The sequence below is a fragment of the Perognathus longimembris genome, chromosome 25 (genome assembly GCF_023159225.1).
Source record: "Perognathus longimembris pacificus isolate PPM17 chromosome 25, ASM2315922v1, whole genome shotgun sequence".
NCBI lineage: Eukaryota > Metazoa > Chordata > Mammalia > Rodentia > Heteromyidae > Perognathus > Perognathus longimembris.
The window spans coordinates 4783200-4800967 of NC_063185.1; the positions used below are offsets into that span (position 1 = coordinate 4783200).

Below are 17768 nucleotides of genomic sequence, written 5' to 3' on the forward strand. Positions count from 1 at the left end.
TGGGTTACTCATAGTTTAAACAGACAACAAAACGGGGGCTGCCTGAAAATGGGGTTTACTTTACCTCTTCATTAGTATCCTTAATTGAGCGACTTCTGCAAGGACCATGGGGGAAGGATTTTTTTTTTTGTGTTGGTTCTGGGGTTTGAACTCAGTCCCTGGGTGCTGTCTTTGTTACCCAAGGCTAGCATTCTATCACTTGAGTCACAGCTTCACTTCCGGCTTTTTTTAGTGGTTAATTGGAGATAACATGGACTTTTCTGCCTGGGCTGGTTTTGAACCATGCTCCTCAGATCTCAGCCTCCTGAACAGCTAGAATTAGAGAGGTATGTGCTCACCAGCACCTAGTCAGATGCCACATCTCAAAATGAGTTGATTTGGATTTTTATGTGAAATATAGTTTCATAAGGTAGTAAGATCTGATACCAGTGGGACTTTTATCCGTTGCCTCTCCCTTTTAGGTGGCTTCAGCTCCCCCAGATAACATGGTCTCACATCCTTGCTTCCATCTGTGGCCTTTCCTGTCTGGTCTTGGCAGGCGTCAGATGGTTGTGCTAGATTTTGATTTAGGAGGTGACAACCTGGAAGAGTCAACAAGATGGAGAAGGGGTGGGTTGTGTGCTTCAGAGTTTAAGGGAAAGCTACTGGGAATGATTTGGCATCTGAGTGCCTCAGTTCACTGTTTTTGGGGAAAAAAATTAAAAAAGGTAGAAAAATTTAGAACAATGACTGGCACAAAGTAGAACTTGGTAGATGTTAGATATCTGTTAAGAAACTAAAACTTTGCCTGAAAGAGCAAAAATAAGTTAATAAGTCTGCCACTTTTCCCAGGTGGAAGGCTGGCTGGAGGGTCAGGGCAGGGTAAGGAAATGGCTAAATTTCCAAGATGAGAGGGCAGAGATGGAACAGTCATTGCCGTCTTCTGTTTTCACCTCCCAATTCCAAAAATGTGTCCAGCTGTCATTGACATAGCAGTGACTGTGTTGGGCGCTGTTTGCATTTTCTCCTCTGATCCTCATCCTCACCACACACTAGTCCAATTGTAGAACCAGATTTCAAACCCAACCCATCTAAAGAACTGGGCTCTTAACTCCGACCCCAGCACTAGCTCTAAGCCGTGTGGGTCCGGGCGTTCCAGATCGAATGTGGAGGAAGAATGCACCGCCTGGGCCGACGGCGGGGGAGCCGCGCCTCCCTGACGGTCCCCGGGAAGGGGAGAACGATGCCATCGTCCCCAGAGGGCTGCGAGTCCACATCCAGCCCCACCCCGACTCTTGGTGGCCGTGGGAACTCGGCGCCGCGGCGGCCGGAGCGCCTACGTGCCCCTCCGCACGCGGAACCTTGGCGTCGGCGGCTGCGCGGCGTGGCCGGACCGCAGGACCGACGGACCTGAGGGCGGACCCGAAGGCCGACGGACCAGAGGGCGGGGCGGGCAGCGGGAGGCGGGGACGCCGCGTAGGCCCCGGAGGCCGGGCCCGCCGGGCTGCAGCTCGGGCCTCATGCGCCGCCGCCGAGGCCCCCACGATGTTCCCGTCGCGGAGGAAAGCGGCGCAGCTGCCCTGGGAGGACGGCAGGTGAGCGGCGGCGGCGGCCGGCCCGGGCCCGCTCCTCTCGGGCAGCTCCTCCGCCGGCCACCCCGTGGAGGGCGGGAGCCCCTGGCGGCCGCGTCGCCGTCTCCGCAGGCCCTGGTCGGTCACTGTTGCTCCGTGGGGAACAGCCGTCGGTCTCCACCGGGGTTACCCCATCCTTTCCCCCCGGACCTTCTTTTGTGTCTCTGTGCTTCTCATTGCCGTCTTTTTATTTTTTATTTTTTTGAGTCTGTTTTGCTCCTTTTTCGCGCAGATCTCAGTTTCTCTCGTCTCAGTTCTCCCACCCCCTCGTCACAACCAGGTGTCCTCGAACCCTGTACCTTTTTCCTTAGAGTACGCTTTTCCTACTTAGCCTCTGACCCCAAAAAACACACCAGACCGAAGCTTCCTATGCCCCTGCCCCGTCTGGTTGTCCACCACCATCTAGCTTGTACCCCACCTTCCATAAACACCCATTAGTTCATTTCCTGTGGAGCTGCCCTTTCCCTGGGGCCTGTTGTGTGGGTATAGGAGTGAGCCAGGCCTGAGGTAAGAATGTTTTCTGCTAGGGAAGAATGAGGGAAGGCTGGGCGCTGGTGGCTCACGCCAGTAATCCTAGCTACTCAGGAGACTGAAATCTGAGGATGATGGTTTGAAGCCAGCTCGGGAAGGAAAACCAGAGAGAGGCTTATCTACAGTTAACCAGCAAAAAGCTGGAAATGGAGTGGTAGTGCACCAGCATTGATCGAAGAAAGCTAAGAGACCGTGCCCAGTCCCCGAGTTCAAGCCCCCAGTACTGGAATATAAAGGAAAAAATCTTTTAATGCCTAGGTTTGGGAGGACACCCACACTTCAGTTTTGAGATGTTTTCAGGGTCCAAACTCTACCTAGAGGTCACATGATAGTAGTTCTTTAGCCCAGTGAGTGCACGTCATTTATTTTATCTCTTAAGTTGGTTTTACATCTTAAGATTCTGGGATTCTGGGATGCAAAGACAAAAGCTGGGCGGCCCTGGTGGCTCAAGCCTGTAATCCTGTAATCAGGAGACTGAGATCTGAGGATCCCAGTCCAAAGCCAGCCCAGGCAGGAAAACCGGAAGTGAAGCTATGGCTCAAGTGGTAGAGCACTAGCCTTGAGCTGAAGAGCTCAGGGACAGCACCAAGGCCCAAAGTTCAAGCCCTACAATTGACCACAAAAAAGAACAAGAAAGAAAGAAATGCAAAGGTAAATATCTCCAGTGGCGTATGCCTGTAATTCTAGCTATTCAAGAGGCTGAGATCTAAGAATTGTTGGTTTGGAGCGGGAGGAGCTGACAAATCTTAAGAGACTCTTATCTCTGGAGATGTGGCTTAAGTTGTAGAGCCAAAAAAGGGAGGAAGGTAGAAATGGAGATGGAGTCAGACCTCAAGACTGACAAAATTTAAAAAAAAAAAAGATTACATCTGTAAGACCTCTGGCACTATGCCTGGCCCAGAGGAGGTAACAGTCATCTTCCAGTTGCCTTTGCAGTTTTGAGGTGCAGTAGCCAAACCTGAGCCTTCAAACCTTGTTAGTACCATTAAAGTTTGTATGAGAGAAGAACAGAAAGGAAATGGAGATTGCCATGTCCTAATTTTTTTTTTACTTTTTATTTTTTGCCAGTCCTGGGGCTTGAACTCAAGGCTTGGGCCCTGTCTCTGAAGCTTCTTTTCCTCAAGGCTCGCACTCTACCACTTGAGCCACAGTGCCATTCCTGGCTTTTTCTGTTTATGTGGTTCTGAGGAATCAAACCCAGGGCTTCATGCATGCTAGGCAAGCACTCTACTGCTAAGCCACATTCCCAGCCCTTCTGATTCTTTTGGATAACTGGATTCTCAGAAAAGAATGTCCTGATGCCCATCTATGGTTTTCATGTAGGAATACAAAGATCCATGCAGTAAGTGCAGGTTAGTGTAGTAATTGAGTACTGCCTGCTTAGAGTTGAAGCTGCTTCTTACTAGCCGTGGGCAGTGATTGCTGAAGGCCAGAAAACCCTCTAGATTGCTCCCACTGAGTCATAGTAGCCAGAGTTTTTGAGAGCATCTGGGACTGCAGTCTGGAAGCATGCCGCCAGGTGGCACCAAGAACAGTTGTTTTTAGTGTCCACTGTCCCGAAGGATTGAGACCCAGTAGTGTAGGCCTTTACAGAGAGCACAGGATGAGAGTGATATGTGGAGATATACACTGATTGGAAGGGCAAGCAGGTTGGAAGGAACAGCAGGGGGGAAAAGCATTAGATTGGACAGTCCTTGGCTATCCGTACCCTAGATAATGGTCAGTGTTTCTTCCCCTGAAGGAGGGATGTTACCCTGGGTCTGTCATCCCATTCTCTACCCTGCCCCCAGAAAGTGCCCAGAGCTCGAGAGAGAGTCTGTAGAGGTCCCAGCCTTCCTAGGCCACTTGCAGAACTGGGCTCCGCCCTCCCCCAGCGAAAGCCACCACCACAGGACCATAGGGGGTAAGTCAAGCCCTGTGAGAGTGTCACCACCTCTCAGCTCTGTATGGAAACCTGGGCCTGGCTTCAGGGCTGCTGGCTTCTAAAGTGGCAGTTGTATCTCTAGAGCAAGGTATAGGCATGGTCTGGCTTTAGTGTGTGGCTTAAAGCATGCCTGGCCTGCTTTAACACTTCCTTTTACTGACTCCACACACCCCTTTGTTGTCTGACCTGGGCTGGGGCCAAAAATGGGAGTCTGACATGGTCTGAGAGGCAGGGTCACATGGGCCATCTCAAGTAAGTGCTTTAAAGAGGAAGTGCCAGATGGCACGGAAACACAAAGGAGGGAACATGGTGAGAGGGAGGGGGACAGTGGTAGCTGTGGCTTTGGAGTGTGGCTCTGAAGGACCAGTGGGGGCCTTCCAGGCAGGTCAAATAAAGCAGGGCATGTCAGGCAGTTGGAACAGCCTGGGTGAGAAGGGCTACCATAGGGGGAAATGTGGAAGGGGAGAAGTCCTGGCTTCCCAGGGCGAGGGAATGGTTGTAAGAACCGAAATATTTGATGAAGACACAGAGGGCTTTAAGCATCAGGACCAAGAGTCTGGCTTTCCTTCTGGTAGAGAGAGGAGGATCCTCTGTAATATTGAAGTGGTCAGAGTGGGGCAAGGAGCAAGTGCGTAAATAAAGGTCACTTGGGCACTTAGGAAGAAGAGTCTATAAGACCTGGTAGCAAATCTCTGCCTCATAGATGATTATAGAGAAAGCTTTTCTAGATCCTTTTCCCACACATTCAGGAACTTCCAGAGAAGGAGAAAAAGAATTCCACTTGTTTCTTTCTTCCTCTTGTTTTTGTTGGTTGTGGGGCTTAAACTCAGAGGCCTGGGCATTGTCCCTGAACTCTTTTGCTCAAGGATAGTGCTCTGCCACTTAGAGCCACAGGTCCACTTCTGGTTTTTTGGTGGTTAACTGGGCTGGCTTTGAACCGTGATTCTCAGCCTCCTAAGAAGATAACAGTCATGAACCACCAGTGCCCAACTTGTTTCTTTCTCTATTTTTGAAGCTGTATAGCTCAAGCTATCTTCAAACACTCAGTCCTCTTGCCTTAGCCTCCAAAGTGTTGGGATTACAAGCATGTACCACCATGCCTGGTCCTTAACCTGTTTCTCATACTTGGTAGTCTAAAGAGCAGCATTGCCCCAGTATATAAGGTATTCAGTAGTTTGTCTAGTTTCTGAAATGAGCCTGGCTGCTACACCTTGTACTGGTGTCTTCTTTTTCTCTTCTTCTGTCTCTCATCCCTGGTCTCATGGGCTACCTCTGAAACTGAAGGTTTGAGATGACCCAGCAAATTGTCACTGCTCGTTTGGGCTTAGCATTGCTTTAGGGGCAGGTCTGAGCTTCCCAGAGTGAATATTGATTGTTTGACCTGGAGCCTATGCTAGCACACACCCCTGTCTTGAGGAGATTTTCTAGTTAGCCTAGGAATACAATGAAGTCAAGGTTGTTGCGTGTGTCAGCCTCCTGGGGAACAAGTCTGGAAGGTAGTAGGTGACATTTCTCTAGAGTGGGGCTCCTGCCATTGGTTCAAGACATTGAGCCTCTGTTTCAAGGAGGGGCAAGTACAAGATGCAAGAAGCCTCAACCCGGTCCTCTGAGCAGCTCATTGTCTGAGCAGGATTCAGTTAGAAGCAAAACAGCCTCAGCTAGGTGCTGGTGGCTTAAGCCTGTCATCCTAGCTACACAGGAGGCTGAGATCTGAGGACTGCAATTCAAAGCCAGCCTGGGTAGGAAAGTCTTTGGGACTCTTTATTTTCAGTTAACCATCAAAAAGCCAGAAGTGGGGCTGTGGTTTAAGTGGTAGAATGCTAGTCTTGAGCAAAAGAACTCAGGGACAGTGCTCAGGCCCTGAATTTAAGCCCCCAGGAATGGCAGTAGAAGAGAAAGAGTGAAGAGGAGATGAGAGAGGGGAGAAGGGAAAGGGGAGAGGGGCATACGTAGGAGTCTGATGGATGGTGGTAGCATGAGAGAAAACAAAGTTGCTGCACACTAATTGCCAAGTGCTTGGGGCGGCCTAGTCCCGGGTGTCCTATGTGTGGGGATGCCAGAGAGGTGGGCTGTTAGAAGACCCCAACTTGGCCATGATCTTCTGACTGGACCCCATCCCTGCCCTCACCCCAGGTCCAGGTTGCTTCCTGGTGGATTTCCCCGGAAATGCTCTGTCTTCCACCTCTTCGTTGCCTGTCTTTTCCTGGGCTTCTTCTCCCTGCTCTGGCTGCAGCTCAGCTGCTCTGGTGATGTGGCCCAGCCAGCCAAGGGACAAGGGCAGGAGACTCTGGCGCCACCCCGGGCCTGTCCTCCAGAACCACCCCTTGAGCACTGGGAAGAAGATGCATCCTGGGGTCCCCACCGCCTGGCTGTGCTTGTACCCTTCCGTGAACGCTTTGAGGAGCTGCTGGTGTTCGTGCCCCACATGCACCGCTTCCTGAGCAGGAAGAAGATCCAGCACCACATCTACGTGCTCAACCAGGTGGATCACCTCCGGTAGGGACCGTCCCTGCACCGGCCCCCAGTGCCCAGAGCCAGGCCCTTAGTCCCTGCACCAGCCCCCAGCGCTCAGAGCCAGGTCATTGGGCAGGGGAAGACAGGGAGGTGGGTGGGGATGATGCGAGTCTTGTCTTTGGGGTGGGATCTGATCTGCTTTCCATTCTAGAAAGATTTCTTTGGCTTCTCTGTGTGGATTAAATGATACCAGAAGGGGCTGGGGATATAGCCTAGTGGCAAGAGTGCCTGCCTCAGATACACGAGGCCCTAGGTTCGATTCCCCAGCACCACATATACAGAAAACGGCCAGAAGCGGCGCTGTGGCTCAAGTGGCAGAGTGCTAGCCTTGAGCGGGAAGAAGCCAGGGACAGTGCTCAGGCCCTGAGTCCAAGGCCCAGGACTGGCAAAAAAAAAAAAAAAAAAATGATACCAGAATACCCAGGTGCCAGTAGCTCATACCTGTCATCCTTGAGACTCAAGGAGGCAGAGATCTGAGGAGCTCAGTTCAAAGCCAACTCAAGCAGGAAAGTCTGTGAGACTCATATCTCTCATTAACTGCCAAAAATCCAGAAGTGGAGCTGTGGCTCAAGTGGTAGAGCGCTACCCTTGAGTAAAGCTCATTGACAGTGCCCAAGTCCTGAGTTCAAGCACTAGTACCAACACATGCACGTGTGCACACGCGCACACACACACATTCTATCAAGATAATGGGTGAAGTGTGGATACTGGTTGAGTGGTCACCATGGTCATTGGAGGCCATGGAGCCATCATGAGAGAGGAGTCAGAGAAGCGCCATGGAGGAAGTGCTGATGGTTCTTGCTGGTGATGGCTGGGGGAGTTGGGAAAGGGAGGGCCCTTGAGTTTTCCAGTTTAGTGTTCACCTAAACCCTGACAGTGCTGGCTAAGAGAACAGCTCCCCTGCCCCTGGCAGTTTCACCTCCGCACCCTGCCTGATGGTTTTAGGCTGAGGGCAGGGCTTTGTTTTCTCACACATCATCCGGTGCAGCTCTTCGCTTTTTCTGGCACATAGTAGGCTCTTCATAGACCCTTGTTTGGCAAGTGGGAGGGAAGGGCCCTGTGCAGTGAAGTCAGTGCTGGGTTGGGGGGCCATCGAGCCCCCCAGTATGGGCAAAGAAACAACTTTAGGGTGTCTATGTGTGTGCTTGAACTTGGGGTCTGAGTTCTGTCCTTTTAGAGTTTTCAATGAAGGCTGGGTACTCTCCCATTTGAGCCATGGCTCCACTTCAGTTTTTTGGGGGGATGGCTCATTGGATTTTCCTACTCAGGCTGGCTTTGAACCACAATCCTCCGATCTCAGCTTCCTGAGATGCTAGGATTACTGGCCTGCTCCTCTGGCCCCCATGTAGAAGCCATCGCGTGGGGCTGCGGGCACACCCTGGTGGTGAACAGACTCGTTGCCCTTTATTGAGCTTCACCTACCCTGCACAGGTTCAACCGGGCAGCACTTATCAACGTGGGTTTCCTGGAGAGCAGCAACAGCACGGACTACATAGCCATGCACGACGTGGATCTGCTCCCTCTCAATGAGGAGCTGGACTATGGCTTCCCTGAGGCGGGCCCCTTCCACGTGGCTTCCCCGGAGCTCCACCCGCTCTACCACTACAAGACCTACGTTGGGGGCATCCTGCTGCTTTCCAAACAGCACTACCAGCTGGTGAGGCCCAGCCCGCCCTGTGCTGCTCAGAGCAGGCTGCTCCCCAGGCCCAGGGAAGGCAGCTGGCAGGACAGAGCAGCCCCACCAGGGACCTAGCAGATGAAGTCCCACCCTGCCTACCTGGGAACCCAACAGCACACAGAGACAGGAGAGAGGGGCAGGACTGAGCAAGGGGGCAGGACTGAGCAAGTTGGCAGGACTCAGCTGCCCACAAGCTGCAGAATGGGATGTGAGTCCGATGCTCCTGGCTCATGCCTGTAAGTACCACTCAGGAGGTTGAGATCTTGAGGATTGTGGTTCAAAGCCAGCCCAGGCAGGAAAAGTCCATGAGACACTCCGTCTCCTATTAAACCCCCAAAAGCTGGAAGTGGAGTTGTGGCTCAAGTGGTAGAGTGCTAGCCTGGAGCAAAAGCTCAGAGACAGCACTCAGGCCTTGAGTTCAAGTTCCAGGACTGGAACACACACACAAAAATTGCGAAGTAGAAATGGGGGAAGGCATAGCCTCAGGTGTACCTTGCACCTTGATTTTCAGATGTGCAATTCTACAAAGAGGTCATCACAGCTCCAGCCAGCATAACTCAGTCCCAGTCCAGGGGAAGATGGAGTCTTCCTTCCCCAACTATCCATACAGGAGTCCTAGAACGAAGCCTACCGGCTCCTGATGGGTCTCCCCCTAAGTCAGTTACTTGAAGCTTAGAGGTATGAAGTGGCCTAGGCCCAGAGCTCCTATTCTGTTTTATAGAGGACAAAGCTCCTTTATGGATAAGAGCCATTGAGGCACATGCAAAAGCAGAAATTGTCCCAGAGCCCAGCCGGCCCTCTCACTCTTGCACAGGAGAGCCCAGGGCAGAGCCACATTAGCACAAATGAGAGCAGAGAGGAAGGCAGAAGCCAGTATCAATGGGTACTTTTTCTCCCTGTCCCTCAGGGAGGTCCCTGTGGCCACTCACTTTTTTTTTTCTTCTGCTAGTCCTAGGGCTTTACTCAGCTTCTGGGCACTGTCCATGAGCTTTTATGCTCCAGGCTAGTGCTCTATCACTTCAGCTATAGTTCCACTTCTGGCTTTGGTTAATTAGGGGTAAGGGTGTCATGGATTTTCCTGCCTGGGCTGGCTTTGAACCAGGAACCTCAGATCTCAACCTCCTGAGTAGCTAGGATGACAGGTGTGAGCCATTGGCGTTTTTGAGATGGGAATTGTCACAATTTCAAGGTCCCCCAGACTTGCAAGCACCTCGTGGTTCACTGGGAACAGCCAGGAGGAAAGGGCAGCCTGGCTTGTCCCACTCATGTGGCATTCTCACAAGCGGCAGCTGTGGGAGGAGTGGGTGGGTGACGGATGCCACCTATCTCTCTCTGTCAGTGCAATGGGATGTCCAACCGCTTCTGGGGCTGGGGCCGTGAGGATGATGAATTCTACCGGCGCATCAAAGGAGCTGGACTTCAGGTAAGTCTTACCCAAGGGCCCCGCCACCTCTTAAACCATCGTACTACCTGCAAAGTTGGGGTTTGGCAATGTCCTCTCTGGCTCTAACTCCTCCCCCTGACCCCATCTGCAGTGTTTTCCCCTCAGCCTCAAGCTCCTCTTCTTCAGGATTCGCATCTACACCCCTGCCTTTGGCCTTCAGGCAGGGAGAGGAACCTCAGAAGAGCCTAGTGGTGAGGCCGAGGAGGCCCCAAGAGGGCATCCTGACCACCACTTCCTTTGGTCTTCGTAGCTTTTCCGCCCCTCGGGAATCACAACGGGGTACAAGACGTTTCACCATCTGCATGACCCAGCCTGGCGGAAGAGGGACCAGAAGCGCATTGCAGCTCAAAAACAGGTGCTGGCTGCTCTCCCCACCAGGGCTGCCTAGGTGGTGATGTGGGGGAGCAACAGGCCCGCTCATGTCACCAAGTCCTTCTTGGGCCCCCATGGCCCCGGCCGCCCAGCTGGGCCCAGGTCAGTGGATGAGCACTGCCTGCTCTTGGTGGCTGCCATGTGCACTCTGGGCACCGCGGGTCAGTGCAGGCCTCAGGGTCCACGCAGGCTGCAGGGTGGGGGCAGGGAGAACCCCAGTGAGACCTGGAGCAGGGTCCCCTGCCCTTCGCAGAAGCACCTGCTCTCTTGCCCACCAGTGGGGCACAGCCTCAGCCCAGAGACTTGATTCTGCTGGGCTTTGGGGTCCTCCTCTCTTAGTGGGGGTGATCACAGCACCTCCATTGACAAGAGTCACACGAGGTGAATAGACAGCAGGCAGCATCGTGAATCCTGAGCCCATGCTCCTGGCTTTCTTTCCAGGAGCAATTCAAGGTGGACCGCGAAGGGGGCCTGAGCACTGTGAAGTACCGGGTGGACTCCCGCACCGCCCTGTCGGTGGGCGGGGCCCCCTGCACTGTTCTCAACATCATATTGGACTGTGACAAGGCTGCCACTCCTTGGTGTACGTTTGGCTGATTGGCTAGATGGTAGGAAAGTGCCCGCCTATAGACCACACTGCTGCTCAGGCTCAGGAGCAAACCTCAGGCCGTGGGCCCAGCTAGGCCCAGAAGGATGTTGAATGGCCTGAAGAAAGAGCTCTGAATTTACAGATGCCCGGCCTGCCCACAGAGGCAGACTACAGTCATGACAGACACCTGGTGTGCTGGGGATACTGCTGGCAGTGGACAGTGACCAGAGGGAGGCTGGAAAGGGACTTAGGCTTGGCCGTGTCCACCGGCCTTCCTGCCTGCCTTCACACGTCAAGGCCCATCGGCACTGGGGAGCCTTGAACAGGACATGCAGTGACAGTTCAGACATGTGGCTGAGAGCTGGCGGTGTGAGAAGCTTACAAGCCCCACAGAAAGGAGCAGCTGACCAGCAGATCCTGGGGGTCACCACACAGGACTGTGGGCTGGCTATCACTAGATGTTCTGATTTTGCAAAAGAAATAAGAATGCTGGATTTTTAAGTGTTCTCATTTATTTATTTGGTGCTGGTCTTGGGGCTTGCACTCAGGTGCTGTATCTGAGCTTCTTTTGCTCAAGGCTAGAACTCTACCACTTGAGCCATGGGTCCACTTCCAGGTTTTTTGGGGTTTGTGTGTTTTGTTTTCTTTTTCTTTTTCTTTTTTTTGGCTAGTTTATTTTGTTTTTGTTGTTTTGCCAGTTCTGGACCTTGGAATCAGGGCCTGAGCACTGTCCTGGCTTCTTTTTGCTCAAGGTTAGCACTCTGCTGCTTGAGCCACAATGCCACCTCTGGCCATTTTCTCTATATGTGGTGCTGGGGAGTCGAACCCAGGGCTTCATGTACACCAGGCAAGCACTCTTGCCACTAGGCCATATTCCCAACCCTCCCCCCCCACTTTTTTTTTTTTTTAAATGATAGCAACTCATGGAAACTTTGACAACAATGGTAGCAGGCTTAACAGGTGTTATGCAGACCACTGGTTTCTCTCCTTTGGCTGAGGGGAGAAGGGGGGGCAAACAAAAGACAACTGGCAAGGAGAGGGGAGGAATAGGTTGGATATAGCAGGTCCGAGTGGGAATAGACACCACAGGCACAAGGTCGCTGAGCCACTGCCCTGCCCCCTCCCCAAGGCATCCAGGTGCCCACTGGGCAGTCTGACCGCCTTGTGAGTGGAGTTCTGACTGGAAGCTGTGCTTTGTCCTGCCTCACCAAGACCCAAACACATCCTGGAGTTAGGCTAGCCAGGGGCAGGCTGCCAGGCCTCAGGTTGAGGCCTGAAGAAGAAAGACCATGTTTCTGAGATGGAGAAAGAAGATAGAAAAGGCGAATTCCTGTAGTGTTTTCACAGCTTGAGGGGAGATTTCCAGCCATCTCCAAAGACCCTGGTTGAGAGAGGCAAAGGACAGAAGCCTGGGCTGAGTGAAGGTGAGAGCTCTACAAGGCATGGCGCTCCTTTAAATGTTTCACGGTCACAGTATTGAGACCAAAGCCAGAGGTGATTGAAACCCTTGGACACCTGAAGTGCAGAGTTTAGAAGAGTAAAACCGCAGGGCAATGGTGGCTCACATCTGTAATCCTAGCTACTCAGGAGGCTGAGATCTGAGGATTATGGTTTGAAGACAGCCAAGGCAGGAAAAAAATGAACAAAAAACATTGCTAGGTGATTTGACCTCACCTGCGTAGGGAGGAATAAGCAGGTTTATGACAGTGAGGGGCCAGGCTCCTGCCCTCACGGGACACGCAGTAACTCCTGAACTGCTTCTGGGTGAACATGGATGCCATTGCCTTTCTACCTGACATTTGGGAAGACTTAATGAAGGGGCATTCTTCTTTTCTACCTACACTAGGGAAACAAGATAAACAGGAGAAAGCCCCATCATCAGGCACGCCCCAGTGGCTCACATCTCTAATCCTAGTGACTCAGGAGACTGAGATCTGAGGACCCTGGTTTAAAGCCAAGCCTAGTCAGGAAAGTCCATGAGAATCTTTATCCCTAATCAACCACCAGAAAGCCAGAAGTGAAGTTGTAGCTTGAGCACAAAAGCTCAGGGAGAGTGCCTAAGCTTGCTATTCAAGGCCTGGGACCAACACACAGACACACACCACCACCACCACCACCACCACCACCACCACCACCACCCCGCATTGGGACGGGACCTCTATCAACAAAATAGTAAAGGGCTGAACCATGGCAGGCCAGGGGAAGGAGTAGAGGGCTGACTTCCTCCCTGCCTTGCTGGCTTGGGTATGGATAAAACACCAGAATATGGGATTTGCTGTGATCTTCGCAACCATGGTGTTGTTATGACAACTACTGCTTATTGAGCTTGTGTCACAAGCAACATTCTCCACATTTCATTACTTACAGAAGCCTCTACCTAAAAGCTGTTTGTTTTGGTCTTGTGTTTTGGCCAGTCCTGAGGCTTGAACTCAGGGCCTCGGTGCTGTCTCAGGTTTTTGCTCAAGGCTAGTGTTCTATCATGTCACCCAGAGCTCTACTTCCAGCTTTTTTTTTTTTTTTTTGCCAATCCCAGGGCTTGAACTCAGGGCCTGAGCACTGTCCCTTGCTTCTTTTTTTGCTCACAGAACACTCTACCACTTGAGCCACAGCGCCACTTTTGGCCTTTTCTATATATGTGGTGCTGAGGACTCAAACCCAGGGCTTCATGCATGCAAGGCAAGCACTCTACCACTAGGCCACATTCCCAGCTCCCAGCTTTTTTTTTTTTTTTTTGGTAGTTAATTGGAGATAAGAGTCTTGGGGGCTTTTCTGCCCAGGCTGCCTTTGAACCACAATCCTCAGATCTCAGCCTCCTGAGTAGCTAGGATTATAGGTGTGAGCCACCTGCCCCTGACAGCGTCATTATTTTTGAAGGTAAGACTAAGGATGGACTGTAGGATGGACTCTGAAAAGGGGGGTCCTACTCCAAAAATAAAATTGGAAAGCATGGAAATGGAGAGAACTGTGGAACCCCCAGAGACTGTAGAACTCTTGGCTCCTGACCAGGAAGGGCCAGAACCAGTTGTGCCTGTAGACCTTCACAAAGAATTGGCTTTCCTGCAGATTGTTCTGCCAGAGGCCAAATGGATGTACACAGCCATTTTGCCATCCCAGCCTCCATGCCTTGAGAGTGTTGAAAGCTGGGATTGGGGAGCAATGTCTGGTCCAGGCAACAATATACAAAGTTTGGAAATCAATGTTCCTTTGCTTACAACTGAGGCAAGAAAACAAGATGAAACAGAACAAAACTAGATTTCAAAGCAATGATTTACCTTGATCCACTGGAAAATGTGCTGGAAGGGCAAACTCTCCAACCCCATGCGGGAGTCACATCCTCAGCCATATTTAAATGATAGTTTTGACAAACGATAGAGGTTGAGTGTGTGCTTGTGATAAAAGATTCAAGACAAATTCCCCTCCTGATTTTGGCAAAGGGAATGGGGAAGCAAGCATTTAAAAATATGCCCTAGGGGGCTGGGAATGTGGCTTAGTGGTAGAGTGCTTGTCTAGCACACACAAAGCCCTGGGTTTAATTCCTCAGTGCCACAGAAACAAAAACAAAAATAAAAAACAAAAATAAACATGTGGGGCTGGGGATATGGCCTAGTGGCAAGAGTGCTTGCCTCATATACGTGAGGCCCTGGGTTCAATTCCTCAGCACCACATATACAGAAAATGGCCAGAAGTGGCACTGTGGCTCAAGTGGCAGAGTGCTAGCCTTGAGCAAAAAGAAGCCAGGGACAGTGCTCAGGCCCTGCGTCCAAGGCCCAGGACTGGCCGAAAAAAAAACAAAAACAAAAAAAAACATGTTCTAGCATGTTTATTTAATATATATATAAACACCAGAAAAGTTGGAAGTGGGATTGTTCCTCAAGTGGTAGAGCACTGGCCTTGAGCAAAACAGCCCAGGGACAATACCCAGGCCCTAAGTTCAAGCCTATATAGGCCTGGCACTTGAAAAAAAGGAGAAGAAAAAAGAATGCTGAGAAGCAAAGAAGAAAACAGACTGAAGAAGGAAAGCAAACGTCAGAACTAAGTTCAGTTATGATACCAATTTTGGAATTATCAGGAAATTTAAAATAACTATGACTAATATGCTAAGAGCTGGTATGGAAAAAGTAGAAAACACACAAGAACATATGGGCAAAAAGCAGATGGAAACTTAAGCATCACAGGAGATGCTAGAAATAAATTCTGGGGTATAGCTCAAGTGGTAGAACACCTGCCTAGAAAGGGCCGGGCCCCTGAGTTCAAACTCCAGTGCCCACATAGAAAGAACAAACAGAGCCAGGTGTTGGTGGCTCACATCTGTAATCCTAGCTACTCAGGAGGATGAGATCTGAGGTTCATGGTTCAAAGGTAGTCATGGCAGGAAAAGTCTGGGAGAATCTTATCTCCAGTTAACACCCTAAAGTGGAAAGTGGAGCTGTGGCTCAAGTGGTAGAGCGCTTGCCTTGAGCACAAAAGATCAAGGACAGTGCCAAGGTCCTGAGGACCAACACACATTCGTGTGGTGTACACACACATTAATAAGCGACACAAAATTGAGTCTAGGAAATTTAGAGAACATGAAGTAGGATGGAAAAAAAGAAAAACACCCAAAACCAACTTCTAGATGTACCCTAAAGATGGCTGATTTACCCAAATGCTGTCTTTCTCTGGTTACCCATGCCACGTAATGAATCCCCATTCTCTGCCCTTCCTGTGTCTATTTGTGGGATAGGGGTAAGTGGCTGGACTTGACGTATGGGCATTGGTTCTAAATCTCCAGGTTCATTTCTGTCTGTTTTCTGCCTGCCAGTAGCTGCCATGCTACCTGCCAGCCTTTAATCTGCCTCATTTAAGCTCATTTGCACCAGTTCCCTTTGTCAGAACAACCCCCGAGGAAGCAGCACCTGTTCTGGGCGGCTCATTTCCCACTTCCTAATGAGCAGAGTGCAGAGTAGATGAGCCATTCTCCAAATGGCAATTTCCTTCTCGCCAGGAACTCCCTGGAGTAGAGCCCAGATCACAGGTCCACTGGTAGGTATTCCTTGGCAATCACCCTTTCCCAGGACAAGCCTGGAGCAACTCAGAAATGCTTAGCATCTATAGGGCAGGAGGTCAGGTGTGAAAACTCAGTTCCAAGCAGTTACCAAGCTGAAAGTGCTTACTATTATTTGGATATGGCATGGATGGGCTTTGGTGTGTTGTGAGTTAGGTTCCCAAGCTGGGTGTCGATGGCTCACACCTGCAATCCTAGCTACTCAGGAGGCTGAGATCTGAGGATTGCAGTTTGAAGCCAGCCTAGGCAGGAAATTGCTGTGGCTCAAGTGATAAAGCACTAGCCTTGAGCAAAAGAGCTCAGAGACTCAGGCCCTGAGATCAAGCCCCATGACTGACCAACAAAACAAAACAAACATGTTGGAATTGCACTTGTGCCTCAAAGTGGTAGAGAGCTACCTTTGAGCAAAAAATCTTAGGGACAGTGCCCAGGCCCTGAGTTGAAGCCCCAGGACTGGTACACATACACCTCCACACCCCATACTCACAATTTACTGAAAGAAGGGATTTCCCTGAAGTGCTCTTTACCTTCACCTTCTAGAAGATAGAAGATCATCGGCATGACTTTCCTTAGAGGAATCCTCCTTTTAGTCCCCCAGAAAAGCACTTCAGCTACCTGCTGAGGATCCTGCTGTATCTTCTCTAGTTGGGGACTCTTGGCAATATCTGAAGCCATGTCTGGTATTGTAATAGAGGGGATGCTACTGCCATCTAGTGGAGACATGCCAGAAATGATGCTAAACCCTGAGTCTGAGAAATCTGGCCCTGTGTTACTATGTAACAAACTTACTTTCCCTTCCTTTGTAAAGGTAAATTACATGATTGTAGCTATGAAGTACCTAATAAATTTAGTAGGTGCTCAAATGAGTTAAGACTCTCCTCCTCCCCCATCTGTCTGCTCTGCACCTCAGTCCTGAGTGATAGGTATTTGGGGACATTTTCATTAGTATTGAACATGTGCAGACTTTTGTATTTGTGTGTGCTCTTCCTGGGGCTTGAACTCAAGGCCTGGGCTACTAGTTTCTTTTCTCAAGGCTAGTGTTCTACCACTGGGGCCAGACCTCCACTTCCAGCCTTTTCCTGATGAATTGGAGATAAGAGTCCCATGGAGGGCTGGGAATATGGCTTAGCAGTAGAGTGCTTACCTAGCATGAACGAAGCCCTGGGTTCGATTCCTCAGCACCATATAAGCAGAAAAATCTGGAAGTGTTTCTGTGGCTCAAGGGGTAGAGTTGTAGCCTTGAGCAAAAAGTGCTCAGGCCCTGAGTTCAAGCCCCATGACTGGCCAAAGAAGAAGAGGAAGAAGGAGGAGGAGGAGGAGGGGGCGGAGGGGAGGGAGGGAGGGGGGAGGAGAATCAGCAGCAGCTCAGGGACAGTGCTCAGGCCCTGAGTTCAAGCTTCAGGACTGGCAATAATAATAAAAAAAGGACTATGGACTTTCCTTCCCAGGCTGTTTTTGAACTGTAATCTCAGCATCTCAGCATTTTTTTTTTTTTTTTGTCAGTTGTAGGGTTGGAGATAAGAGTCTCATGGGGACTTTTCTGCCTGGGCTGGCTTCCAACTGCCATCCTCAAATCTTGAAGTGCCAGACTTTGAAGTCAGGCCCCACTTTACCACATGAACCCCACTTTACCACATGAGATAAGCAGGCCCTGTGAGCAGACCCAGGATAAGCCCATTAGGGCCCAGTTGGTCTAGAACTCTAACCGCTGGGAATGCTTAACTCTGACCACCCCTGGGGTACCTCGAACCCTGAGCCAATCAGATTTGTACCTGTGTCCTAATCTTGCCTGCTTGAACACCTGATTGTTGTAACTTTGTTTTTTGCCTTTATAAGCCCTGTGTAATCATAGCTCAAGGCTGCCTCCTAACGTCCGCTGTGTCGGTGGGTAGGACAAGGCCCGGGCCGCGGCCCCGTTTGAATAAAGTCTTGCCTTGCTGTTGCATTTTGGAATGTCTGAGTCTCGGTGGTCTTCTTGGTGATGGTCTCGCAACTTGGCACAACATATGGGGCTTCATCCGGGATGGCCCCAGAGACCCCCAAGACCCCAGACTCCGAAGGT

General features: G+C 50.8%; 1 protein-coding gene across 2 annotated transcripts; it reads left to right on the top strand.

The window, feature by feature from the left end:
* Positions 1-1432: 1432 nt before the first annotated feature.
* B4galt7 (beta-1,4-galactosyltransferase 7) lies at positions 1433-11148 on the top strand. 2 transcript variants are annotated; one of them, XR_007209138.1, is made up of 6 exons: positions 1433-1574; positions 6199-6561; positions 8011-8236; positions 9597-9680; positions 9952-10175; positions 10515-10653. XR_007209138.1 is itself a non-coding variant. In XM_048334205.1 (6 exons), the coding sequence occupies exons 1-6, from the start codon at positions 1525-1527 to the stop codon at positions 10668-10670; spliced, it is 984 nt and encodes a 327-aa protein (XP_048190162.1). In that variant the 5' UTR covers positions 1433-1524; the 3' UTR covers positions 10671-11148. The 2 variants fall into 2 exon arrangements, 1 of the variants encoding a protein (XP_048190162.1); XM_048334205.1 differs by having other exon boundaries at positions 9952-10056; positions 10515-11148.
* The last annotated feature ends 6620 nt before the right edge of the window (positions 11149-17768 follow it).

Bases quoted from the DNA above. Each gene is read 5' to 3' on its own strand.
- B4galt7 (XM_048334205.1), top strand. From the start codon at position 1,525: ATGTTCCCGTCGCGGAGGAAAGCGGCGCAGCTGCCCTGGGAGGACGGC. The intron at 6,562-8,010 runs GTAGGGACCGTC...TACCCTGCACAG, and splicing joins AACCAGGTGGATCACCTCCG to GTTCAACCGGGCAGCACTTA. The intron at 9,681-9,951 runs GTAAGTCTTACC...TGGTCTTCGTAG, and splicing joins TCAAAGGAGCTGGACTTCAG to CTTTTCCGCCCCTCGGGAAT.